This window comes from Natator depressus, chromosome 10, assembly GCF_965152275.1.
Source record: "Natator depressus isolate rNatDep1 chromosome 10, rNatDep2.hap1, whole genome shotgun sequence".
NCBI classification, from domain to species: Eukaryota; Metazoa; Chordata; order Testudines; family Cheloniidae; genus Natator; species Natator depressus.
The window spans coordinates 16,780,179-16,807,362 of record NC_134243.1 but is presented as its reverse complement, the minus strand read 5'-3'; the positions used below and the strand labels follow the sequence as shown (position 1 = coordinate 16,807,362).

The 27,184-nt window shown below is 42.7% G+C and overlaps 1 protein-coding gene across 3 annotated transcripts; it reads right to left on the bottom strand.

The window, feature by feature from the left end:
• Nucleotides 1-702: 702 nt before the first annotated feature.
• DCUN1D3 (defective in cullin neddylation 1 domain containing 3) lies at nt 703-27,184 on the bottom strand. Of its 3 annotated transcripts, XM_074965325.1 has the most exons (5): nt 27,121-27,184; nt 12,497-12,572; nt 8,063-8,272; nt 6,088-6,620; nt 703-2,632 (listed from the first exon to the last, which is right to left on the bottom strand). In XM_074965325.1, the coding sequence occupies exons 4-5, from the start codon at nt 6,516-6,518 to the stop codon at nt 2,149-2,151; spliced, it is 915 nt and encodes a 304-aa protein (XP_074821426.1). In that variant the 5' UTR covers nt 6,519-6,620; nt 8,063-8,272; nt 12,497-12,572; nt 27,121-27,184; the 3' UTR covers nt 703-2,148. The 3 variants fall into 3 exon arrangements, with proteins under 3 accessions (XP_074821426.1, XP_074821423.1, XP_074821424.1); XM_074965322.1 differs by lacking the exon at nt 8,063-8,272; XM_074965323.1 differs by lacking the exons at nt 8,063-8,272; nt 27,121-27,184 and adding an exon at nt 21,042-21,158.

Below are 27,184 nucleotides of genomic sequence, written 5' to 3'. Positions count from 1 at the left end.
AAAGGGTTTCTCCATTTATGCTCAGGCCAGTCTACACTTAAAGGTTTTGCTGGCATAGAAATGTTGGTTTGAGATGCGATTTCTCACATCACCACCCTCAACCATAGCTGTGTCACCAAAGGGCCTAACATAGATACAGCTTTACTGTCAAAAAAGTACTCTTGCTTAATTTGCTTACCAAACCAGAATGCTTATACCAGCAAAAGCACCTGTTTACTGGTATAAATGTCTACACTAAGACGATTTTGGCAGTATACAGACAAAACGTACACAAAGCTTCAGCATATATTTAATTACCAGGAACCAAGTCCTAAATTTTGTGTTTCTCCTGCAAGTTGACAACCTCTGTTATACTTGAAATGGGAGCAACATTAGTTTTCCATAATTTTTACACATCCCTAATGCACTCAGCACTTGCTAAAGAAATAGAACATTGACCTCTCATCATGGTGAGAAGATGTAATTTGAGCATATCTTCTTAAACAGATATGTACTTTAGTTTAATTACACAAGCACTGTTAATGATGCAGGATCTCAAAACAGATCTTGCCACTGGATTTGCTAGCATGCAGTGACCATTGTGAGAGTCCGCAGGGGCTCTTCCTGGGCACTGGGATGCATGGTAGCAATTTACAATTTGCTTTAAAGAGCCCTACAGCACAAAAACCATTGGACAATATGAACTAATTGCTCAGCAGTTCCTTTTTTTTTTTTTTTTTTTTTTTTTTAATTTAAGCCATTTTATGATCCTGAATTACAACTCTGAAAATAAAGTTGTAAAATAGAAATGTATCAAAATATATGGAGCCAATGCTTTGCTTAATAGAAAGCCTCAGCAGTTATCCCTTTTACCAAGAAGTATAAAAAAGCTGATATATTAAAATTAAAAAAGGTAGCATCAATAACCAAAAAATGTCAACCAGTGTTAATAAAACTCCCTTTTTAGGTCACAACAGGCAAATAATCCCAGTACAGGTAATTTAAAACAATAAAATTGAGTCCTATTTAAACATTATTAAATCAGACTAAAAATGAATTGTCTACAGTGTTGTCATTAAGAACACGTTAAAGAACTCACTTTTTCATTGAGTGCCAATGTTGTTGTTGCCCCAGAAAATTTGGAGGGGTGTAACTATGCTTTAACAATTAAGTATAGGTTAAAAAATTGGTTTGTCAACATGAATACAAGAGATCATCCCTACACAGATATACTGCACTTGCCAGACAAGTAAGTTGATCATACTTAAGATACAGATCAAGTGTAAATTAAAGCAGATTTAACATACCACAGTTTTCCTTGAAAGCAGCTTTTGCGCTTCTGTTAATGTTTACCAGCCATAAGAAGCAGAACCTTTGGCTCCAAAGTATTTTCACATAACCATAAAAATATGAATGACTTCTTCAGCAGAAAGGAAGTCTCCTTCCAGTAAAACTGAGGTAGCACTGCTCTTTTGCATGTGATGCTTAAGTAATTTAGATACAAAGTGTTAACTACAATTCAGTTGACTGACAGGTACAGTATGTTTTCATAAATAAAATCCAACATTTAGTTCAATACTCCAAAAATAGAATGACCTGAACTCATGTTTTCTGACAGTTAGCTTAAAATGGGTTTTAGCCATATTACAAAAAGCAGTCACTTACGTTGTTTTTAGAGCCTTATCTGGGAATTAATGCATTTGTAGCTAGCAGTTAACACTGCTATTCATACTGGTATAAAACCTTAAAATTAATATAACCTAAAATTTAAACAGTGTAAACAGCACTACACACAGTACAGACCTGCCCTGATAGATGTAGTATACAAAACTTGAATCTGGCACTGTATAATTTAGCAATGTTAATTTAAACCTAACAAAAAGATCTACATTGTGCAAGAAATGTCAGATGTATACTAATCTGAAATCTTTTTTAAAAAAAGACAACTGTTTTTAACTTGTAGCCAGGGTCAAATATTTCAGGGCAAGGTATAACCAAAATTAAGAAAGTGCCTAAACCATGATACAGCATTTTAGAGCCCTTTCAAATACAAGGCAGAGAAAGGTGTAAAGTAGAAAAATCTGGAGCCTCAGTAATTTCCAGAAAGGTCCAGAGTTTACATTTAATGAAGGGCAACAGGTTATTTCTGTCACTGCTGCTTAAATGCTGTTAAGTCTGTTCTTCTATACACGGACCCTCTGTGTCTGAACATGTAATACATTTGGTTTCCTCTTCTTTTTTCCTTCGTTCCATTTCCCATTCCACAAAGGTATCAAAGAGACTAGGCCAGGCCTCATCTTCACTGTAGTTGCTAAGGTCTGGTCCAATCACCTGAGTAAAATTTAGAAACATGTTCCATGTGTCCCGGGAGATTCCCTTGATTCCTGAGGGGTTCTCAATTAGGAAGTTTAACCACTGGTCCAATATAGGGGGGTTATTTTGGGTGAAGACTAACTTCCAAAGGGCAATGGCTATTTCCCGATGTAAAGACCTCTGTCCTTCTTCAGAGTCCAGGCCAAATTGAAAGGTGAAACGATACAGATCCTTGAATTTATCTTCTTGTTTGGCTTCATTTAAGAGGCTGGGGAACCTAGAACAAATGCCATCAATGCTGTCCGCATTTATTGCTTTGCAGCCCTCAAAGAACTCCTTCCTATTAGCAAAAGAAAAACCATCTGTTAGTACCTTCAGACACAGACTATAAAACCCTATCTGAGTATAGCTAGTTAAAGCCAAAAATGTACCTCCTTTGATAAGACTAGTAAGGCTAGGTACTGCCAAATTCAGCACACACTCACCTTTCATCTGAAGTATTTACATGTCAGCAGTGAGAGCTGCTAAGCAGCCTGTTCAGGATGAAATTTGCATTTTAAAAGTTTGTAATTACTTTTGAATCCTAGTTTGCAGCACTGGTAAATTACACCACTGGGGTGCCATGAACATTTGAAAGGGATTATTCTGTGTGGCCTTCATTACTGCCTGAACGGGCAATGCTTCACCTTCCTCTGATCTTTACCTCTACGGGAATTTAACACTGGAGAAATGCCAGATTGGCAGGTGCGAAGGTTCAGTCCGTTTTTTCCACCAAAGCATAGTACAGGCAACATCAATGCAAGCCACCCTGGGTGCCTGGCCTAAATAATGCTTTGCAGACACCACTGTCAAGGAGCAACTTCAAATGCAGTGATCCTTCAGTCTCCGGTCCCTCTGCCAAGACTGCGAAACGAGAGTTCTGGTTGTGAGAGTCAATGATCAGGCACCTGCTCACCAGGCACTGAACAGAGATCACCAGCTCAATTTACATAGGCTACTGAACAGTTATATACAAATGGTCTTTAGTTCCTACAATCTAGGGCCATTTTTAACCTGACAATCTACAGGTCGAAGGATCTGTTCTACTACTAGGTCCATGACCCATCCAGTTCCTATGGTTAGGTTTCATACGAGAATGAGCAGATCGTGGACTTTTCTTTGTGGGCAGGGGGAAGACAGCAATGAGATCTTGGATTTCTCTGTTTAGAGAAAAAACTAGAAGTTGTACTTTGAGAAACAATCCACCCAATGCAAGCCAGACTGCCTGAAACCTACTGCTACATATGGTAGCTATTCTACTGGTGAAAGGATATCACTCAGGGAGTCTGCAGGAGGAAGAGCATTATATTGGTGCTGAATGGAGCCAGCCTAATAGTCAGTTGCGCAGTGCCATGCATAAGACTTGATATACCAACTCCTTTACTTCCCAGCGGCCATGGCTAGTAGTCATGAGGGAACTGCACAGACACAGCAAAGTTACTGGGCACTGGAACTTCCTAGGACAAAGTGCAATAATCCTGGGATTATTTGTTGGTAGTGTAGTACTGGAAAGCCCAACCTCCAGCATCTAATGTGAGGCTACCCATTAGTGTGCTATGCAAACAGTTTTACTTAAATCTTTTGAAATTATGACCACTATTTCATTAAAGCGACTACATATCTAAATATTCGGAAGAGAGGATCTGTCTTCTCTGACTGGGCATTGAAAAACCTCAGGATTTTGGTTGGGTTTTTAAGTATACTTGTGGGGAAATTCTGCACCACTGCGTGGGCACAGAATTCATGTCATCCGCAGATTTCTTTGCTTCCCCACAAAAAAATGACTTTTTTGATGGGGAAGCAAATGGAAGCCGCAAGAACGGTCTTGTGCCCCTCCCCAGCAGCACCAGTGTGTGGTTTCGGGCACACAGAGCAGCGGGCGCAGAGGTAAATCACAGGGTGGAGGGAGCTGGGGATGCCTTAGCCTGCGCCGGTCAGACCCAACCCACATCTGCCCAACCCCCATGCATCCAGACCCCTCATACCCAGACCCCCACACTGAGCCTCACCCCCTCACTCCCAGAATCCCCCCACCCCCTGCACCCAAACTGCCCCTGACAAGCTTCCAGCTTGTGGCTCCTACCCTGCACCAGGCTCACCTGTTGCTCCCTGCTGGGCTGAGGGTTGGGGGGAGGAGTGAACTTCCCCTGTACAGAGTGGCCAGGGCCCTGGGGCAGGGTCAGACCCACCCCCAGAAACCTTCCCCGGCTCCACACCCTGCCCCACTTCCTGCCCCCATCGCTCCTTGGCCGTGGCGGGAGAGGTCACCCCTCAGCCCAACCCCATGCATCCGGACTCCTCCTCACCCAGACCCCCCTGCTGAACTCCCCCAATCCTGCATCCAGAACCCCCGCAAACTCCCATCCCACCAAGCCCCTACCTATGGACCCCTGCTGAGCCCCTCCCTCCTACATCTGTACCCCCACTCCTGCACTAAGACCACCACCCACAGAGCCACCCGCACTCGAACCCTCCCCTATGCATCTTGACCACCTCACTGAGCCCCCCACACCTGGATCCCCACCCCACCAAGCCCCAACCAGCTGCACCTGGACCCCCACCCCACCACACCCCATTCTCCCAGCACCCAGACTCCCTGTCTGACCCCCAACCACTTTCACCTGGACCCTCCTGCAAAGTCTCTCCCACCCCATGAGCTCCTGTGCATCCAGATCCCCCCCACACTGCCCCACACAGAACCCTCTCACACCACACCTGGCCCCCCCCCCACACACTAAGCCCCTCCACACTTGGATCCTGCTGAGCTGAGCCTGCCTGCCCACACCTGGTGCAGAGGGGCAGGGCCCCAGGGTGTTTCTGGGACAAGCCCAGCCCTTGCACTGTGTCAGGTTCACATGCAACCTCACTGCCAAGTCTGTGTCTGGAGGTGGGGGAGGAGACTGCAGGGTGATCTCCCACCTCTGTGCAACCAGCCTCCACATTTTATTGACAAATAACATTTGCAGAATTTTAAAATATTGTGCACAGAATTTTTTTTTGGGTGCAGAATTCCCTCAGGAGTATAAGCAGGAGTTTGCCCCAGTATCCTTGAAGGAAGTTTCCCTTCTCCCCAATACTGTGAAATGTGCTAAAAGGCAACTGGTTGCCACCCTCCACCTCAGAGAAAGCTACATTTCAGTGGTGCTGTAAATATATAGTGTTTAAAAGCACTGCTGCTGACCAGCATGAAAGACACTATATAAAAATGTAAAAACAAGGAAAAATGGTTTGGTCTCTAGCTCCTAGAATGCACAAATGCCACGTACAACACTGGCAGTCTGGGAACCTTGTACAGGAGATTAATTTACTTAGCATGCTGTTTTATCGGAACGGTAATAGCAAGTAAGTGCAGTGGATTACACAGATGTTAGTAGCTAACTTTACATTACATTTCTCTTATCTGCATTAAAGTAGAGATCAGTTTCAGCAGTATCTAACATTACTATCAAGTTGGTACTCAAGAGGATAAGACTGATTGTGATATGTCAGCGTTATACTGAAGTTCGGAGATTTCTAATGCACTTTTCACCATAGGCAGTATAATTTCTGAAGTGTGCCTTCAAGCACAGAAGGCTGACGTGTTGCAGAAAATGAATGGCATTTCCTTTCATAACTAATTTTTTGTTTGCTTAAGTTCAATCAAATTACATATTTAAAAGGAATGAGCATTCAAAGTTAACAGGGCTTCTCACCAGCGTATAGAAGATATTTTATATGTTCAAATATATTCTATTTACAAGTGCTGTAGGAACTAACCTTGTAAATTTGCACATGGTAGCTGCCTGGAATTTCCAAGCCAAGACTAGCACTTTAAATTCAGTGGGGTCAACACAGAGGTCATTGCAAAAACGTTCCATGCCTTCTTCCAGTATGGCATCCTCCCGTTCGTCCTTGTATCTCCTAAACAATTCCCCAATCCTTTGGGCTGAAGATTCTTCTGTGCCGGAAACAGGCTCTTTCTTTGCATCCCCAGCAAAAGTTGAAGGTTGACTAGAGTCTAAAGCAGTATCCGTTTTCTTTGTCCCATTGACAAGTATGTCACCAGAGGATTTCACACATACTGAGGTATGTTCTTCTTTGTGAACTGCACTTCTTTTGCCATGAGACTTGCTGCTAGATTCTCTATCTCCATTTTTGCTGCCAAGGGTGGAAGAAGGATTCTTGCACTTAGTGACACACTGGCCCATGTTGTTGCAAGCCCAGCTTTTAGAGCAGTCCCCTTCTGATCCGACGCCCTCTCAGCTGCTGTTCAATGAACTTCAACATGCCATCAGGGGGAGTCGACTAACCTGGAAATAAGGTTTAAAAATCAAATCACTGTTTTCCCACAGAGACCATATTAAGTAGTTAAGTAACATTCACAGAAGAATAAACAAGAGACTAAATTTCAGGAGTTTAAGCTTTGCTTACTGAAGAGAAATAATGTACAGAAAGCTAGTGTATGCCATAAATACAGGCAATTTCAACTAAGGTCTGTTGCTTTACCTAGAAATCAATGCAGCTCACTCAGCAGCTGCAGTACACTAACGCGTCCTAATAAAGGAAATTCCTAAAATTCTTACTGTAACATAGGTTACAAAGAGGTTGATTCATGTGCAGAATTCATCAAGACAGACTACTCCAACCGAGAAATATTTTAGAGGAAATCATTTAAAAACCATGACACACTTAACATACAGAATACAAGACTGTGAAACAAAGCAACATCAGCCAAGGACACTATGTTCTGTCGGAAGCCCCAGCATTAACTTTGGCTTTTTGTTGGCTTTGGTCAGTTTCTGACCAACATTCAAAATCTAGTTTTTTGTTTCCATGTATGTTTGCATGTATGCATGTTTACAGAGGGGGAAGGTGGTTAAAACGGGAGATGCATCTTTCCTGGAAGATAATAATATGTATTTAATAGAGAAGCTATTCATGGTTTCAAGTACCTATCCCAGTCCCTTGGGAGAGAAGGAGTGTGAGGGACTGCGGGGGATTTTCCAAGAAAGTTTCACATACATACTAAGGAGTTAATACTCCCAATTTCAGTTTATAAATTTAAACCAAACACCATAATTTCTTTTGTAGCCACTTCATTCTAATCAAATTATGAAAGTTACAACTTTTTTACAGAGCTTATTTTACCAATGCAAAAAGATTCAGATTAAAACTAAAAGAAATCCTTTGACAACTATCATGCCAAAGGGCAGCAGTTTTAGGGCTTAAACATTTTAGAAAATCAGAGTAACTCAAAGTACAGAATTGTATATCTTCTTATTTCTCCTCCTCCAGTCACAACTATTGGCTTGTATCTTGCCTCTGCCAATTCAGCAACAGCCTCCAATGAGAAACTGGACTTTTAGTGCCTTTTCATTACAGCTTCCCTGTTACTTTACTTCCACAACCCAGAACCAGTGAGAGATGAAAAAAGGAAGAGTAAGTAACCAATGTAAAATACAAAAAAGGCAAATAGAGAAGAATGTGTTATTCCTTCCTGCTCCTTGTCTGTTCAGGTTGTAAGTGCTTCAGGACTTGGACCTGTAATTGTAAGGCAATTGCCAGTTACCACTACCACAAGTGGTACTAAGGGCAAATGATTGCTTCAGAAACGAAGGGTATGTTTACACTGCAATCAGAGGTGTGGCTGCAGCACATTAGTTATACTGGAGCTAGCTTTAGTCTAGCTATCACAGGTACCAATAGCAGTGACGCACAAACTGCAGTGTTTGCTTGCCACCCAAATACGTACCCAGCGTATCAGGCAGGCTTGCACAGCCAGTACCGAAGCCTGTGCTGCTGGGGCTAAGCAACAACAATTTACTCTCATCCCACATGCAATAAACTCATATATATTTATCTTGCTTTGACCATTTGTTCCGATGGTGGTAGGGAAGGCGGTTAGTTTCACAGTTCACACGATATACTGCAACTCAGCCATTATGGCTCTGTTTCTCCCCCTCTGAAAAAAACAAAAAATTTTTCCCTTCATTATCCCATTCAGTTTGCTAGAATCTAGAGATGGAAGAGACTTCTTAGATACTGGACATGAGAAGGAGCAGGCATCCTGTGGTTTCCAACATTCCAAATCCTTAACATCTTTTAGGTAATCTGCATCGTTTGACATACCATTTGTATATGGAGGTAAGTATCCATTTAACGTTTGTCAAGACCAGCTCTGATTTAACAGTGCTGTCTACACAAGTTCATTTTTTTAAGGCTTCACTTAATTGTGTTTATTTTTCCCCAAAATACTATAAAGGGCTGCTTGTTTAAAAAGCCAAATGCTACTTGACATTACTGTTATAGCTCTTTGATAATTAAATATACAATCTGTCTGGTGCCATTGCTCCCATTTGCCTGCAGGTCCACTTTGCCACTTTCCCCAGCAGTCTGCATCATAGTAATTTCACTCTACTGAAAGTCAATCAATTGTGAATAGAACACTGCTGTACTGAATGCAAATTCCAGGATACTAACTCTCTCCCAGATTTGCTTAAATTGATCTGAGTCTGAATCCCAGTTTGCTTGTGAATGGATGGCTAATAGCTCCATCACCTTCCAGAAGTAATATGCCATACTTAGGTAACTGAATAATGTAGCTCCACAGATTAAGTTTTTGTTTCTAAGCATGCAAGAGAAACTGAGTAAAATGAAAATCCAGTGTTATAGCAAATATTTTTTTTTAGAAAGGTAGGCTTCTGGCAGGGTATAAACCAGGGGTGGGCAAACTTTTTGGCCTGAGGGCCACATCGGGGTTGCAAAACTGTATGGAGGGCCGGGTAGGGAAAGCTGTGCCTCCCCAAACAGCCTGGCCCCTGCCCCCATCCGCCCGCTCCCACTTCCCACCCCCTGACGGCCCCCCTCAGAACCCCTGAGTCATCCAACCCACCCTGCTCCCTGACTGCCCCGACCCCTATCCACACCCCTGCACCCTGACAGGCTCCCCAGGACTCCCACAACTATCCAACCGCCCCCTGCGTCCTGTCCCAACTGCCCCCCAGAACCCCCTGCTCCTTATCCAACCCCCCCCCCCCTTACCATGCCGCTCAGAGCACCAGGACCAGCAGCTGCGTAGCCTGGCTGGAGCCAGCCACGCCGCCACGCAGTCTAGAGCACCAGGGCAGGACAGCGACTCTCACAGTCACACTGCCCGGCAAGAGCTCGCAGCCCCGCTGCCCAGAGCGCTGGCGGCACGGCAAGCTGAGGCTGCGGGGGAGGGGGCATAACAGGGGAGGGGCCGGGGATTAGGCTCCCCGGCTGGGAGCTCAAGGGCTGGGCAAGATAGGCCCGCGGGCCGCAGTTTGCCCACCTCTGGTATAAACCATCATGCATATGGATGTAAGACAACCTCTAGCTGTTGGGGGTTAGGAAAAATTTCCCTCTGGGCAGGATATCCATAACTGCCTACTAGTGCAGGATTTAGTGCAGGTACTGGCCCAAGCCAGACACAGGATACTGGATGGATCACTACATGGGTCACTGATCTGATCCAATATGGCAATTCTTATGTTCCTGTATATCTAGAAACAAGAGAAGAAAGTTCACATTGCATGATTGTGATTTACATAATCAAGCTGTACATGTTCTCTACCTATGTGATTTTTGTTCTCACGCTTCTTAAGTAATGATTGGTTTCACCACAGAAAAAGACTGCTGATATTTTTAAGTCTGGTTTAAGTCATTTTTAAGTCACTTTTTACAATATGACACTGTTGATCTCATTACTACTTTTCCTAATGACAGTGAATATATTACATAGCATGAAGGTCTCCGTCCATCAGTGTTATCAACAGACCCTGTAGGTGGGAAGATCTTATCTTCATGGTAGTTTCAGAAATTAGTTTTAGGTTAGCCTATATTGTGCAAATTAACCAAGTTTCAAATAAGCGTCTGCCCACGCACCTCTCCCCTTCAGAAAGGATTTTCCTATATTCCAAACCATCTGTCTTCTTATGAGACTTGCTGTCTGTTAGCAGTGCTTTCCTAATCACAGCACAACACCCACACCAGCAGAGCCCAGACAGTGTCAGCTATTTGTCCAGAAGTGGAACATCTCCCTTCCCTCTACTGAGTAGCTGTTCCAAAACGTAATCCTACCTATTACAAGCAGACATCAGAAGAGATTTAAAGTACCACTGTTGTAATTCCTCACTTCTCTTGTAGTACAGGAAACTTGAGGCAACATTCCAATTCTTTTGAAGTACTCTTGCTCCAAAAATAGCAAAACCAGCTTTAAAAAAAAAAAGTGTCCAGCTACCTCCACTCTCAATTTCTCCACATAACTTGTTCTGCAACTTTCTGGTTGTTTTCCAGTGTTGTTTCAGTGTGGGAATGCTGTTCTCACACTGCTGGATCCACTCCAGTTGCTTGCTAGTCTTTTTTGCTTCCCATTCCACTCGTGTTTCAAAAGTGGAAGATGCAACAGAATGGGATGGAGAAAAGAAACAATTGTGCATATGGGGAATTATATTTCTTATTGGGAGAGACGGGGGAGAAGAGATCCAATTGCAGCATCAGGAGCTATGGTGAGAGTTCAGAGTTTAGTGGGGGATCAGAAGAAAATTGCTTCTGATTATAAAATGAGTATAGGAAATAAGTAACATGATCTCGAAGTGATTTAGATCATCTAGTATGACCAAGCAAGCATAACTGAAACTCAAGGAGAGGATTCTCACTTAGAATGTTAATATGAATGGTTAAGTTCAGATGTATCCAAATATTAAGATCTTTGCATTAGAAGGCCATGTAATTGCCATAAGCCATATGGACAGAGTAAAAAAATATACACTAAACGTATTTATAAATGTGAGTTGCAATTTGATCAAAACATCAGGACAAGTGAATAATGATAAAAACTAGAGGAAAAAGCTGCAGATACCATTCGTTATAGACTCCTACTAGAGAATAAAATTTGGACCAAAATCTGAGGAAATCAAAGCCACAGGATACTGTATTCCTGAAGGATTTTGACTACTCAGACAGCTGTTGAGCAATAATTGACAGCTAAGCATGAATCATCTAGAGATGTCTATGTTATAAGAAAGACAGGCTCATGAACCAGAAAGTGGAGAATCCAGAGCACCATTGTGAAACTATTTTTTCCAACCAGAAGGAAGCAACTGAGAACCCAGCAGCTAGTAGTCACTACCAATAAGTAAAAGCCCACCACTAAGAATAAGATTTGCAGACTTCCATATTACACATGAAATAAAATTAAAGAGGTAGAAACCATTAGGAAGATCTTATTAATACAGACATTAATTTTAAAAAGTAGGTAAGAAAGTAATTGAAGGGAATAATACTGATGAACTGACTCCACCATAGCAATTATTTTTGAAGTCAAAGAAATAGGAATATTCCATAAGAATGGAAAAAAGCAAGCGGGTTTGAGGGTTTTGTTGGGGGTTGGAGGGTTAAGTTAGACAATGCCTTACTGCTCAGTAAGTTTAACTGCAACCACTAATATAATGGAACCAAGAGTGAGACAAGAATCCGTTAACACCTGAAGAATAATGAAGTCAGGAGCAATAAACAGCACCAGAATTTTTTTAATTTAATTTAAACTAGAACTTACAAAATTCAAAGGAGAATAATAGGACAAAATGGCAGTAGGTGTCAGGGGAAACCCAAAACAGATCTCCCTTCATTGCATGAAAGAAATGAAAAGTTTAGGGATTCCCACTGCAAATGGAAGTTCAGCCATGCTAATTGGTATATCCCCTTCCATCGTAACCCAGGGAGCATACTCCATGGCGACAGCATGGCTGAAGTTCTGCAGGATATCCTCACTATCTCAGCATCTCCCAGCAAATCCCTAGAAAGTTTCCAACAGAAATTAATCCAGACTCCTACAGAATCCTGGCTGTATGGCATGACAACATAGTATCCAGAGGAGCAGAGGCTGGAGGCCGAGGAGAGGCTGTTGGGAGTACCATGGATGTTCCAGCTCTGTGCAGATGCTCTGGAATGCGTAGAATGTCTTAGGATACATCTAAGAGGGTATTACCCTGCGACCTCTTCAGGCTCTTTCACTTTTCTTCCTACCCATCCAAGGTTTCCACCTTGGAAACTTTACAGAGGTCGACTCTAGTTATTTTACTCAGAAGGGAATGGTCAGGCTGCTCTAATAGCAGTTTTACCTTCTCAAATGTCTATTAAGCATCACAAAAAGTTTAATACTTACATAATCTCAAATCCACGGGGGATCATTTCTTTTTTTTTTAAGTTTCCTGCAGACTTCCAGGTCTCCACATGGAATGCTGTAAAACAAGAGGACTACTCAGAAATCTTTACACTTTAAAAGCAGACTGCAATAAGTGTAAAATGCACCTTTAAAAATACAACCAACTACCACTATACATGAGAACACCTGAGGAATTTGCAATATATATATATATTTTTACACAACTGAAATCTATGTGTTGTAATAGTAACATTTCTACAAACTATGCAGCCTTTCCATTAGTAAGTGATTAGAGCGATATTAGCCAGCACTAGCTCGGTTTCAGAGACAATTAGCATCAGGCTGCTACATTGTTATTTGTACCTAGAATATAAATAAGGTATCGGAAACAGCAACACTATTTTATCTCAATGGAAGTTTCAGCTTACAGCCATTTCGGTAGACTGCGCTTTTATGACTGTTAGCAAGGTGCTTCATTTCTTGCATTCAAGACAAGTTAGAGTGCATACTCTAGTATATGCACTAACCAGCAATTAGCAGTGAGTAAGGGGACATCCAGTCCCTAGGACGGGGTGGGCAAACTACAGCCGGGGGGCTGCATCTGGCCCTTTGGACACTTTAATCTGGCCCTCGAGCTCCCACTGGGAAGCGGGGTCTGGGGCTTGCCCTGCTCCATGCGTGCTGTGGCTCAGCGTGGCTCCCCAAAGCAGCGGCATGTCTCCCCTCCAGCTCCTGTGCATAGGGGCAGCCGATCGGGGTAGGGGCAGTGTGTGCAGCCTAAGCACCGCCCCTGCAGTTCCCATTGGCCAGGAACCATGGCCAATGGGAGCTGTAGGGGTGGCGCCTGCGGACAGGGCAGCAAGCCGAGCTACCTGGCTGTGGAGGGGGAACATGCTGCTGCTTCTGGGAGCTGCTTGAGGTAAGCGCCGCCTGGAGCCTGCACCCCTGCCCCACTCCTGCACCCCAACCCCTTGCCCCAGCCCTGATCCCCCTCCTGCCCTCCAAACCCCTTGGTCCCAGCCTGGAGCACCCTCCTGCACTCCCAACCCATTATCCCCAGCCCCACCCCAGAGCCCGCACCCCCTCCCATACCCCAACCCCCAAGTTCGTGAGCATTCATGGCCCACCATACAATGGCCATACCCAGATGTGACCCCCGGGCCAAAAAGTTTGCCCACCCTTACCCTAGGAGAACCAAATAAATACCATTTTGAGTGTAGCTCTACTCTGAAAAGGGACCGCCCCCAAAAAGAGCATTGTAAGGTTCCACGTTTATTGTGTCTCATGGACTTCTAGACATACCCTACCTGGGTTTTATCTGGACTAGAGCTGGAAAGTGTGAAATGCTGCTGAAGGCCAGATGCCAGCAATTTTAACATCTGTTAAAACAGTGAGCTCCAACCTTTCCCTAGTTATTTTTAATTCAGTTATGTTGCACATTGCTCTGTTCAGACTGTATAGTAAGTACCCTGATGCTTGTATCAATCTCTAAATAGCTCCAAACAGCAAGGGATAGTTGGTTTCAGAACTACCCAAAGCTGGTATTTTAACAGAAGTTCTTACCACTGGCTTGCTAAACTTGTAAGGTTAGACTTACCACACCTCACAACGCTAACGTGTGGGATTTAAAATAAAGAATTAGCTTGAGCTAGCAGTTAGGGAAGTCGTATCTACTCAAGTATATATTTTAAAAGGTCCTCCAGAAGATCAGAGTTTTTGTGGTGAGAGCCAAAGTACACTTTAATTAGGTCCCTGGGTCAAGGCTACAAAGTTATGGTGGCCATGTGCTATTGTCAGTTCATAGCGTCTTCCTCACTGGTGTCAACAGAAATTTTACACCAAAGCAATTTAGAAGGTGGCCCTTAACTTTTTAGTTGTTTAATACTCTGTGGGAAAAAAAAGATTATGCAAAAAGCCATCAAGAGCACCATATCTTCCCTCACTTTTCCTCCCCTTCTGCTGGATATCATGCAGTGGTTTTAAGACTTTTTGGCATCTCCTTCTGGCTTCCTATACATCCCCATTTTGGTGCTTTGGAACTCTTGATCTCTGCAAGAAAGGCATCGTTTTAATATGGAAAGGCTGAAGAAGCAGAATAACTAGTGTTCTAGTCACTTTCCTTCCAGGTGCAAGAGCTTCTGCAGTTGAGGAGGAAACAGTTATCTTTGTGAGGAAAACAATAGTAGTATGATCATACTCTTTTTGCCCTCTTCAGCAGGCTTTATATACAAACAGATAGAGGTGGATAGAAATGGACTTGGGCCACGTTTCCACTTGGAAGGCTTTGCCAGTACAGATATACCAGCAAAGCACTCCTACTGTGGACAAAGCTTATACTTGCAAAAGTGCACTTTTGTCAGCATAGCTTATCCAGCCCCAGTCCTCCTCTTTCCTTCCACCAAGTGAAATAAGCTAAACTGGCAGTATAATGCATCTACATTAGGGGCTTTTGCTAGCCAAGCTATAATGGTCGGGGATCACACATCTCACATCCCTGCCGGATGTAGCTTAGGCCTAAAAAAATGTGTTGTGTACAACTGGCCTTAGTCCCGTCCACGGCAGAAGTAGATATATGTGAAATATTTCACACGGAAGCCTAGAAACAGGAAAGGTTTTCCAGGTTTTGTGGTAATTGAGGAGCTCTAATCAGGAATGCTGAGGTTCAAGAATCTTTCAGTGAACCAGAGAAATGTTATGAACATGAGTGAAACCACTGAAGTTCTGGTTTTGCACAAATTCAAGACAAACAAAATGAAGCAAAATTCTAGTGTCAGATGAATTTTGCTTTGAGTTTTGGGTCCAAACCCAGGGGATGTGAACCCAGATGAATCAAAACTGGAAAAAGTTTGCACAAACTTCTGCAAACAGAAATATTTTATTTTGGGGTGCGGGATCAACACACACATACACACACCCTGTGCATGAGGCCTATTAAAACAGAAAAGTGATTAGGATCACACAAACCTCCCTAGTTTGTCTTTGCAGCCAGCTCTGTATGGAAGTGACTGAGTACACTTTTGGCTGCTGCTGCTCGTGGGCGAAATTATAGCGTAATCAAGTGATGGAAGAGCTGATGAACACATTGCTCAATCAGCAGGCGAGTTAGATTCTGAAGCCTACAAACTGTTCGGCTCCCCCGAGGTGAAGCTCTCTCTCAAGGGAATCCTCAATTTAAGTAAGAAAAGTCAGTTTAAAGTTGAGCTAGACAGGGAAAGGAAGTGTAGAATCAGAGGACAAAACCCCCACCTTTGAAATGTCACCCTATATTTCTAGAAGCCAGTTTACAGCAGGTCCAGAAACTCACTATGACTGCAGCTCATGGTTTGGGGCCAATTAGCTGTGCCAAGAATCAGAATTTCAGACGCTTCGTCGTAGCATGACCTGCGACCGTCTTCCAACATCCAAAGCTACCCTGCAGCAAGTCCCATAATAGCTGGGAAGTAGTTAAGAATTTGTTAAATGATCATGTCTAGACATTGTGTTAGCAAAAGACGTAGTCTAGGAATGTACCATTAAAGAAAGTTCTTTCCTTCCATGCACTCCGCACAGAAGACACCTGTTGTGCTATGTTCTTTATCCAAATGCATACTATGAAAGGGAAAGAGCAACAGTATAAAATGTCAAACGTTTCCAAATTGCAATAAATACAGTCTAAAAAAATTACAAGTAGGTGTTTCAGCCCATCATGCTGTGTTAATTTTAGAACAAGGCTAGCTGAAGAAAATAGACTGAAGAACAAAGTGAAAGATGATAGGGGAAGACATATCTAAAAGATTGGAGTAAAAGCACGGAGACATTCTATACCCTGGGGGAACACCCTGTACCCCCACCCCCATATTTCTCATCTGTTTATAATTATGATATTACATATAAAGCATGCCTTATAAGGTAACAGGGGAAAGATTAGGATCTGCTGAAAGTCATTTCTCTATCCATATATGTATATCATTAATGCATAGGAAGTTATGAGAATTGCGTTGTATGGCTGTCACTAAAACATGCTGTAAGTTGGGGAATCAGCCAGATATTATCTCCCCAGAGGCAACAGCAAGGAAAGTAACCAACGCCCGCCCGGGCAGGGTGTCAAACAACCCCTCAACAACCATTGTCCAGCATGAGAGCTACAATTCAATGACTCATCTGCATGAGACCACACCAGGGGAATTGCTCGACCTTGCCTGGAGACTCAGCAATGCCCCCCAGACATGCCTGGACTTGTGCTCCCCAAGCATATGGGACTGAGGATATAAAACAGAACACAGTGGCCACATGCTGGGCCTTTCTCCTTCACCCACCTACGCTGCAAGTAACAAGGACACTCTGAAGACTCCAACTGAGGGGACTGGCCCAGATTTCAAGAATGAAATCTGTGTACTATGAACTGCAATATCCAGTGGTGTCAGAAAAACTGCTTAGTCTAGTTGTTGCCCAGTCTAATAGGGTAGAGAGTTTTTTGCCTATCACTTAGGGCTTGGCTACACTTGCGAGTTACAGCACAATAAAGGAGCCCCGGGCGCACTAGCTCACTACCCGCCCACACTGGCAAGGCACGTAGAGTGCTCTGAGTCCGCAGCTACAGCGCTGCTGGTACTCCACCTCGGCGAGTGGAATAACATTTGCTGTGCCCTCGCTGGAGCGCTGGAGCACCGCAGCACCAGTGTGAACGAGGTGTTACATTACTGCGCTCTGACCAGCCTCCGGAAAGGTCCCATAATCCCTTTAAGTCAAGTGGCCACTCTTGTCATTATTTGGAATCAGCTGTAGGAATGCGGAAATGCCCTTTGAAAGCTCCGTTTCTGACAACCGGCTGCTTATCTGCTCCGAGACAAAGCAAGCCATTAGTGTGGAATGCTGTGTGTGGGAGAGAGGCGCAGGGGGGTGACGGGGGTCTGCTGCTGTCTGAACTTACAAGACAGCATGCTGACATGCTCTCAGTCCCCCAAAAACCCACTCTCTCTCCCCCCTACATACACACAACACACTCCCTGTCACACCCCACCCCACCCCACCATTTGGAAAGCACATTGCAACCACTTGCATGCTAGGATAGCTGCCCATAATGCACCGCTCCCAATGCCGCTGCAAGTGCTGCAAATGTGGCCACGCCAGTGCGCTTGAAGCTGTCAGTGTGGACAGACTGCAGCGCTTTCCCTACTGCACTCTCCGAAGGCTGGTTTAACTCAAAGTGCTCTACATCTGCAAGTGTAGCCATGCCCTTGATATCACTTAAAATCTACCTTTTGTAGTCAGTAGATTTGTTTTACTGTTTATCTTTACCAGTGAGTTTGTCTAAAATGTGTGGTAAATCTGCTCAGGTTTTGTAAAGGCTGGTATATGCCCACTTTCCACCGATGAAGTGGTGAACCAATTAATAAATCTGCATTGCTCGTCGTCTTGAGCAGTGCAAGCCGGTAAGGCTGGAAGCTGGGGGAATTTGGGCTCTGGTGCCTTTCTCTGCGAGATTCATGAGTGGCTCTGGGAGCACTCATGCAATATAGCTGGGTGCGGGGTCTCCACACGCAGTCGTGCTGAGTGATAACAGCACCTGGAGGGGTTTGCTGCTGGCCACTAGCAAGGCATTGTGAGAGACAGCCCATGGGGCACAGCGGTCCCACAGTCCCAGGCTCCATCCCAGGGATCCCGTCACAGGTACTCACAACTAGTTTTGTTCTTTAGAAGACCCATTGCTTGAAGTTGCTTTTGGATCCCTTTGCTTTTTCAGCAAAGACAGCCCGTCGCACTACTCTTGCATTGTTTCTTGGATGTTTTCCCTCTTCCAAACCTCTATCTTTTATGACCTGAACCACAAAGTAACCACAGAGTTTGTTCCTCTTCATTTTCTATTGAACATAATTTTTAAAAAGTTTATAAATCCTTTAGACACAGGTACAATATCATGGGCTATATCCGGTACTTGTAGGTGGTGAGCTGATGATTTCTTTGGTCTTCTCCATACAAGCTACAATCCTAAGAAGCCCATCATGCAAACCGAGAAGCCTGCTTAGCACACTAGCTTTTCTTATTATGTATACTACAGTTTCCCCATCTAAGCCCGAGCTAGGCTCAGTACAATCACATAGTGTGAAACAGACTTTGCTTTGAAGAGTTTATACAACCAAAGTAGATGGACAGTGGGTGGAGCAGAACCAAGCCACAGCCAGATGAAGTGACCACTCAAATGTACGGAGTCAGTTAGTGGCAGAGCGTGAACCACAACCCAACTCTCCTGCCTCCCAGTCCAGTTCCTATCCTCTAGCTACTTTACAATGACAACATTTTAACACATACATGAATATTTCTTTCACTGCATGATACTCAGATTTGTTCCTCTTTGCTTCAGAAGCAAAGATGTTTTTACTGATAGCACTAGTCATCTCCAGCTATTTAAAGATTAAACGTCTAATTTTCATAATTCCTTATTGACTTCACTGGCAACTCTGGATCCTTAGCCACTCTGAAAAGTCAAGCCGTAAGCCTACTGATTTTTTAAATGCTAAAATACTAATCACCAAGCATGTTGTTTCCAGAGTTCATTATCGGCTTTAGCATAACTTCACTGTTACTTGAGGTTTCTAATACAGAATTTGAATAACCAAAGTAGCACACCAGCATAGCCACTAGCAAAATTAGCAAGTAGTTTAACTATGCTAAGCTGTGATGCCATCATATTGCACAAGCTAAAGGTAGTAAGGCTGCAGGGTAAATGACAAATGTAAGGTAAGATACTGATGTGCAGAGTCCTAGATTCTAAGGCCAGAAGGTACCCCTCTGATCATCTAGTCTGACCTCCTGTATAACAAAGGCCAGGGAACTTCCCCCAAAAAATTCCTACAGGAGATTTCAGAAAAACGTAATTGTAATTTAAAAGTCTCCAGTGATGGAAGATCCACAAATTTTGGAAAATTGTTCAAACAGTTAATTACCTTCACTTTAAAAAAATTTACGCCTACTTCCAGTCTGAATTTGTCCTGCTTCAACTTCCAGCCGACGGGTTTGGAAGTAGTTGGCCTGCAAGCACTTATCTCTTTGAACATTATCGATTTGCCCAGGACAAAATAGAATCTGTAGAAAACTCTGCCCAGACTATCGTCAAATCAGCTTGAGTAGGAGACAACAACTCCCTCCTTCCCAGCAATAAGCAAATTTACTTGTAAGACAAATTTTTTAGACTGCCATGTGAATTAAACATGTTTGTGGGACTTAACCTGTCTTACTTTCCTTAAGAATTCTTGGAAGCTGTGAGACTGCTTCCATTTTTTTAAGAAAATTAAATCTAGTTTTGGTAGATCTGTCAATGTAAATATACTTAATTTATTCTGTATGTAGAAAATAAGAATATGAAAGCAAACAACTGCCGAATAATGTATAAAATTGGACTTTTCTCCCCAAAAGCAGATTCCCTGCTTCAGCTGATTAATGGTGTTATGACACAGGTTCAGTGCATGGTGGGACATCTTGGCATGAGTGGGAAAGCCCCAACCTGTAGGGTAGTAACTTTGGCAAATTGTTGGACAAGTTGTAAAATTCTAAAAAGAGGAAGAGGCCAAAATACCTAATGAAGTCAGGTTTTAGAATTCAGATGCTCATAGAAATTTTACAAAAACTTTGCTGTCCACCTTAATATTTTCATTATTATATTTAAATTTACATGTTAGCACCACACAGGAATTATTTGTTCTGAGCACAGTCAACTCCCAAGGAAATTCCTTTACTGGCATGGGGGCAGTATTTAAATTATGTATACGGGATTGTTTTAAATAAAATCTTAAGGTAAATGGAAGTGATTAAGAATAAAAATTTAACAGACTATATTTTGACTTCTATACAGTTTATTTCTTTTTAAAACAGAACCTAAGAATGGCCATACTGGGTCAGACCAAAGGTCCATCTAGCCCAGTATCCTGTCTTCCTTCAGTGGCCAATGCCAGGTGCCCCAGAGGGGATGAACAGAACAGGTAATCATCAAGTGATCCATCCCCCGTCACCCATTCCCAGCTTCTGGCAATCATAGGCTAGGGATACCCTCCCTGCCCATCCTGGCTAATAGCCATTGATGGACCTATCCTCCATGAATTTATCTAGTTCTTTTTTGGTAAGTAAAGGAGAAACTAATATTAAATTACCTGCAAAGGCCTGATTTCCAAGTTTTGCTTTCTTTATTACTGTTAGCAGCATAAGGAATGCAACTTATGACTCTGTTTAGAAGTTAGCAATATCACCATCAATAGCTACACCAGAAATATAGAACCTTTGAGTGCCTGAACTCAGGTTATAACCAATAACAAAGCCTTTTGGTTCTCCTTTAGAAGGTTTTGGTTGGTTGGTTGGTTTTTGTGTGTTTTTTAATAGCTTGAGCCGACACGCATTTTGATAATAGCTTGGCACTTAAATAAATAAATAAATAAATAAATAAATAAATAAATAAATAAATGGCAGCTTTCACTTCACCTTTGAATTCATTAGATGATTGCTCACTTTTGAAAAATTAAAATGTACCAACCATAATAGCTACACTCTTTATTAATGCGCAAAAGGCATAACATACCATTTCAGATGCATGAAGCTTGGATACTTTATGCACTTTATCTTCAGCATTTCTAAAGCATCTATTACATTAGTGTCCATATACCGAACAAGAGTACTGAGAGGCCCTCCTATGTTGAAAATTCTGTAATGCAAACATTTAATATTTAGCTTGGGAATAGTACCACTGCCCCATATACAAATACCCACAAACTATAGGAGATTTGGATTCAAACTTGTTTGCTTGAACCCATCTCTAGAAGACAAACACACACTTGATTTTTTTTTTAGTAATCTCTAACGTTTGTCTGAAGAGATTGGCCTTTTCCCATCCCCACAAGGCTAACAAAGGGTCAGACTGAGGCTTAGATACATGAAAGTAACAAGAAATTGGATTGTAAAAGCTAGGAAATCCAGAGTAAAAATTGCTGCTCATCCACTTTTGTGTACAAATAAAAAAACAGAATCTGTGCATCACACACTCCTGTTGAGATCTGTTTAATATTTATGCCCAATGACACATTAACAGCAGCATGACAGCCTTAGATATCAATTTGCTCACTTTTTCAGCTTAACTTTTTGGTTATAATGGAAAAAAACTGACAGAAGTTCAATAGTAGCACGACTGGTTATTAAAGGTTTGCCTGCTCTTAAGTACATATTACAGAAGTGATGGTGGCATTTAGAACTATTCTGTGAAATGTTGGTAAAGTATCATAGCTAGGGCCCTACCAAATTTAGGGTCCACTTTGGTCAATTTCACGTCATAGGATTTTAAAAATAGTAAATTTCATGATTTCACCTATTTAAATCTGAAATTTCATAGTGTTGTAATTGTAGGGGTGCTGACCCAAAAAGGAGTTGTGAGGGGGGTCACAAGGTTATTGGAGGGGGGGGGTGCGGTACTGCTACCCTTACTTCTGCGCTGCTGCTGGCAGCGGCGCTGCCTTCAGAGCTGGGCAGCTGGCAAGCAGCAGCTGCTGGCTGGGAGCCCAGCTCTGAAGACAGAGCTGCCCCAGCAGCAGCACAGAAGTAAGGATGGCATGGTATGATATTGCCACCCTTACTTCTGCGCTCCTGCCTGCAGAGCTGGGCCCTCAGTCAGCAGCCGTCACTCTAGGACCCCCCAGCTCGGAAGGCAGCAGTGCAGAAGTAAGGGTGGCATGGTATGGTGCTGCTACAGGCAAAGCGCTGCCTTCAGAGCTGGGCACTCGGCCAACAGCCGCCACTTTCCGACCACCCAGCTCTGAAGGCAGCACGGAAGTAAGGGTGGCAATACTGTGACCCCCTTTTGGGTCAGGACCCCCAATTTGAGAAACGCTGGTTCCCCCGTGAAATCTGTATAGTAGAGGGTAAAAGCACACAGATTTCATGGGGGGAAGACCAGATTTCACGGTCCGTGATGCGTTTTTCATGGCTGTGAATTTGGTAGGGCCCTAATCATAGCTCATGCTTTAATCTAGTCTGACCTCCTACATTTTGCTCAGTATTCCTAAAATGACCAACAAACAGTCTTGACTATATCTGAGCAATAGTGCCTCAAACATCATTCTTCCACTACCCAAATGCTCCCATTAAAGAACACTTTTCTAATACCTACCCTATTATTTTCCTTCAAGATATCAGTTCTTCTCCCATCGCTTACACAAATAATTAAAAGAGTCTCTAAATAATTCCCATTCATATATCTAGCTTGAAGGCATTTATAGACAACATGAGTATGTTGGGTTCTCCATTCTACAGAAGCATAGCTCCCTCAGACTCTTCAGGTCTTAGCCTCCAATTCCTGGATCACCTTTATTGCCCTGCTTTGTAATTTTTCTATCATGTTTGAACTGTGAAGTTCAGAACCTCACACAGAATGTCAAGCGAGAGGTACATAAGGCTATACAACTACCTCACCTGTTCTACAGGTGATCCCTTTACGTAGGCATAAACACCACATACTGGGTATATTTGCCATGGCATCAGAGCTGCAAATTCATATTTGGTTTTCCAACTATCATCATCCCTCGGGCTCTCAGAACAACAAGAGTTGCCACTGCTAAGCAGTTCCCAAGATGCTATGCCATGGCAGCATGAAGTTACAGTAGATGTCAGCTATAAAGGATTATAGTTAGGACTCTTGGGTTTTCTGACCTTAATTTGTAACTACTTAACATTCCAGCACTTTAAGTATTTGACTCTTATGAGACTTCTAGACAAGATAAGAAGTCTGTTGTCTGCCAAGATAACTCAGTTGTATAGAAGGCTGCCTAGCATTTGTACACTCTTCAAGAGAGCTTCAGTTTACTAGGATCTGTTTAAAGAGGGTAAATTGCAGTTGGCTCTTTACCAGAAGACAACACATGCTAACGTAAGTTACTATGCAATTACCATTGTTTCAAGTTGAGTTACTATGTCATTACTGCAGAATAACCTACAGTCAAGTATACAATTAATCCATGTCACCAGTGCAGATAATCCACAAAACATTAAAACCATTTAAGATAGTGTTTGAAAAAACTGCTAGACACCCAAAAGCCAGAGGACAAAGCCTGCCAGTAAGGAGAAAATAAAGATGAAGGAGACCGAAAGATAAGAGGCAACCCCTTAATGTGAAACCCACCTGCATGGAAGAAGGCAGGATTTGGGATTCCTAGCAGGGTTGCTACAGGGCTCCTTTGTATCCACTGGCTAGTAAGCCTCTAATATGTCTCAAGTTTATTCCTTCATCCCCTCAGGATCCAGGATAGGAAAGATCTTTCTTCAGCCTTAGTGTTGGGAGTGAAGAATCTCTATTACTCTAACAATTCCCAGCCTCCACTTTTGGTGTCCTTCCATCCCAGCCAACAAAAATGTACTTAAAATACTTCTAGAATACTCATTACTACAGTACCTAAATGCCTAATGGAACACCTCAATTGTTTGTGCTGTTTGTACCTTTTACAAACACAGCAGAATGAAAGTGTGTCAGTTTCACCACTACCCACAGGGATATCAATAATAGTAGTGACACTAACCAATACCTCCCACACCAACAGCAGCAAAAACCACCAAGACTGCTGGAGCGTGGGGCAACAGAGGCAGTGACATTGTTTGCAGAGTCCAGCAGACAGCACTGGGCCAGTTTACACTGGATTCACTTTCAGAGTGTTATAGTCACAGCTATAGAGGCTAAGATTCTTTTTAAAATGATAGCTCAGAATATTACTTTCCCCATCTATCCTCCCTCTTCCCCCTCCATACACATACTCATGGAGCACAAGGTACAGAATTCTATCTATCTCTCTCCTACATAGGGCTACGAGGAAGAAGAAGGCAGAGTTCTCTTCATTACCCTCATTGACATATACAGAAGAGAGGTCAGTACGTGGTCCTTTGAATTTGAAGCCAGTCAGATAGCCTGGCAGCCTCTATCCTTTGGACAGTGCTCCACCTCTAAGTAATCTTTTTTTCCAGACTTACAGAAGTAACTGCCCTAGATTTTGTTGCCCAAATCACCCTCTTGTCCTGTTATTGATATTGTTGCCCTCCTTCATGTTAAGTGCTTAAGCTCATAGCACCAAAGTGCTATTATAAAAACTACTGCTACAATCAGAGACTGAACAAATCAGCCAAGTTTATCAGTAACAAGACAACACTTAACTAAGAGCTAAAGCAAAACACTGCATTCTGAAGGCCACCAACCCCATTTCTGGGATCTAGTGGCAAATTAGAGATCATACAGGTTATCAGCCTCAAGACTAAAGGAATCACAAGAACATCAAGTTGAGCTGTCAAAGAGTATTACTGCTACAAGTACACCCTTAGTATCTCAGCAATCTTTAAACAAAGATATGAATGCTGAGCTCAACATTAGTTATTATGAAATAATTAGAATAAAAAAATTACTGTATAACCTCAACTTTCCAACAAGTTTCTAACACTTCTAAGTTGCACTGGACTTAGATCTAGTTTGTCAACACAAATCAAGAACTCTACCGCTGCAGCTCCTTTCCACCCGTGATAATACTGATACTTAGTTGCATACTGCATGTTGCCTTTCATCTGAGGGAGCTATAAAAGCTCTTCACAGACTATTAATTAAGCCTTACAGTACACTTGTGAGGTAATTTTTTTTAAAATAAGAAAACAGAGCCAAGAACAGATATCATGACTACCAGCCCCATGTTTTAGCCAAGAGACCATTCTTCTGCTCCTGATAAGTACCTGGAAAGTGAGTGACCAGAGACCCAACAAAGCCTTTATTAGAGGCACACTCAAGAAGCACAAATGTTCAACATTACTTCTTTCCACTGTTAGCCCAAGTCAAATATTAACAACTACTAACCATGTATTAAATGTTTAACATGGAGATTCCAAACTAGATACTAGAAATTTGTATTTAGAAAAAGATATCTTCTAACCATTCTAGTCAACTACTTCCCCAAATTTAGAGGCAGAATAATTAGTTTACAATGGAACAATCCTGAAGTTGAAAGGCTGATCACAAGGGTATTAGGAGCCTTCAGAAAATATAGTACTGGCTTAACCTGAAGTTCTTCCTTAAGAGCCAAATGTCTAGTATTGGAATGTGGTACTCAATGGCAATTGTGAGGTTAAAAAACAAACAAACAAAAAAAAATGTTGTTACAATCCATACCACAGCCTAAAGATGGAATAATTAATTTAGAAGAATGTTCTGAAAAACAGGCATCTTGCCACAGAAATCAAAGGTATCCATGCATTTTTATAAAACATAGCATCAATCATTTTAGCTATGCTGCATAAAGAAATCCAAATATTCCTTTTGATAATCGTAGTACGAAAGAAATAGTCTTTCCAATTAATGTTTGTTTCAACATTGTTTACACAAGTTACTCCCATCTTACTTATAACAGTGTCTATATAACCTAAGCATTAGGCGTGATTAGGGAACATTTGCAGCTTTCATGCTCAATATAAATACACACATGATGTATACTAAAAACCTGGCTGGGCAAGGTCAGCATTTTCAAATAATGGAAACAATTTTGGAAACAAGAACAACTTCACCCACACATACTTTCTGAAACATACTATGAACGTGTATATATATATATATATATATACACACACACATCATTTAGCATTAGATTATTGCTAAATATTTGTAAAAGAATACCTTTGTGGAGTGTGTTTATGAGCCAGCTGGTGGCCACCCTTCACCCTAAAGGTGGTTGTATTTCAGTAACGATGTTGATAATTTACAGAAAGACATTTTAGCATCATTGTACATAGCACCACAAACAAAATATGATCATCACTTCAACAGATACTATGAGTTAATCACTAATCCCTTGGGGCCAGGGAACTATACTTCTCTTAAGCTGCTTAAATGGCCTTCAAGTAGGAAGATCATATAAAGAAAAGAGGTGAAAAAAAGCACACCGGACTGGAACGCTAGATTACAGCACCACATTTCCTAAGTATGTAACAAAACTAAATCCTCCCACCCTTTACTTCACATACATTAATACCGTGGGGTTTTCTCTATCACCCCGGTCCTGATAACTTCCAATAGCTCCAGAGGAAGAATCTGTTTCTGTTTAAGGTCTAACCCTGAAACCGCTGTACCCTATACCTCTAAGAGGGGTACGTGGTGGGGAGAAGAAGATAGGCAGAGGAACTATTTGTTATCAGAGCGCGGGCGTTAGTTATTGTTGCAGGAGCTTTAGGATACTCGACCCTAGAAACCGCCCCCATGCAGATGGCAAAGGGATGTACACAACCCCCCCCCCACCCCCACCGCGGTCCATCGTTAAGAGATGCGGATACACACACCCCCACACAACCCTGTAAGAGGAACAGAGATCCCACAACTTCCCCCCGCTCTCCCACTCGGGGGGCAGAGACCGCACAGCCTCCCCCCGTTGGGGGGCAGGGCAATGGGCAGACCCTCCCCCACGCAGGGGGCTGGAGAGCCTAGTTCCTGAGCTGGGGCACTTAGGGATGATTCCAGGGGATGATGCTTCTTTCCAGCCCTATTATCTCCTTCCCCCGACCCCATACAGCCCACCTACCCCTCCCGGCCCCCACAGCCCAGCACAGGCAAAGCCTCCCTAAGACGGACGGGAAGAGATAGGGTCCAATTCACTCACCCTCGGCAGCTCCCAGCCAGACTCAGCTTCGACCCCCTCCCGCCCCTGCATCACTTCCGGGGGT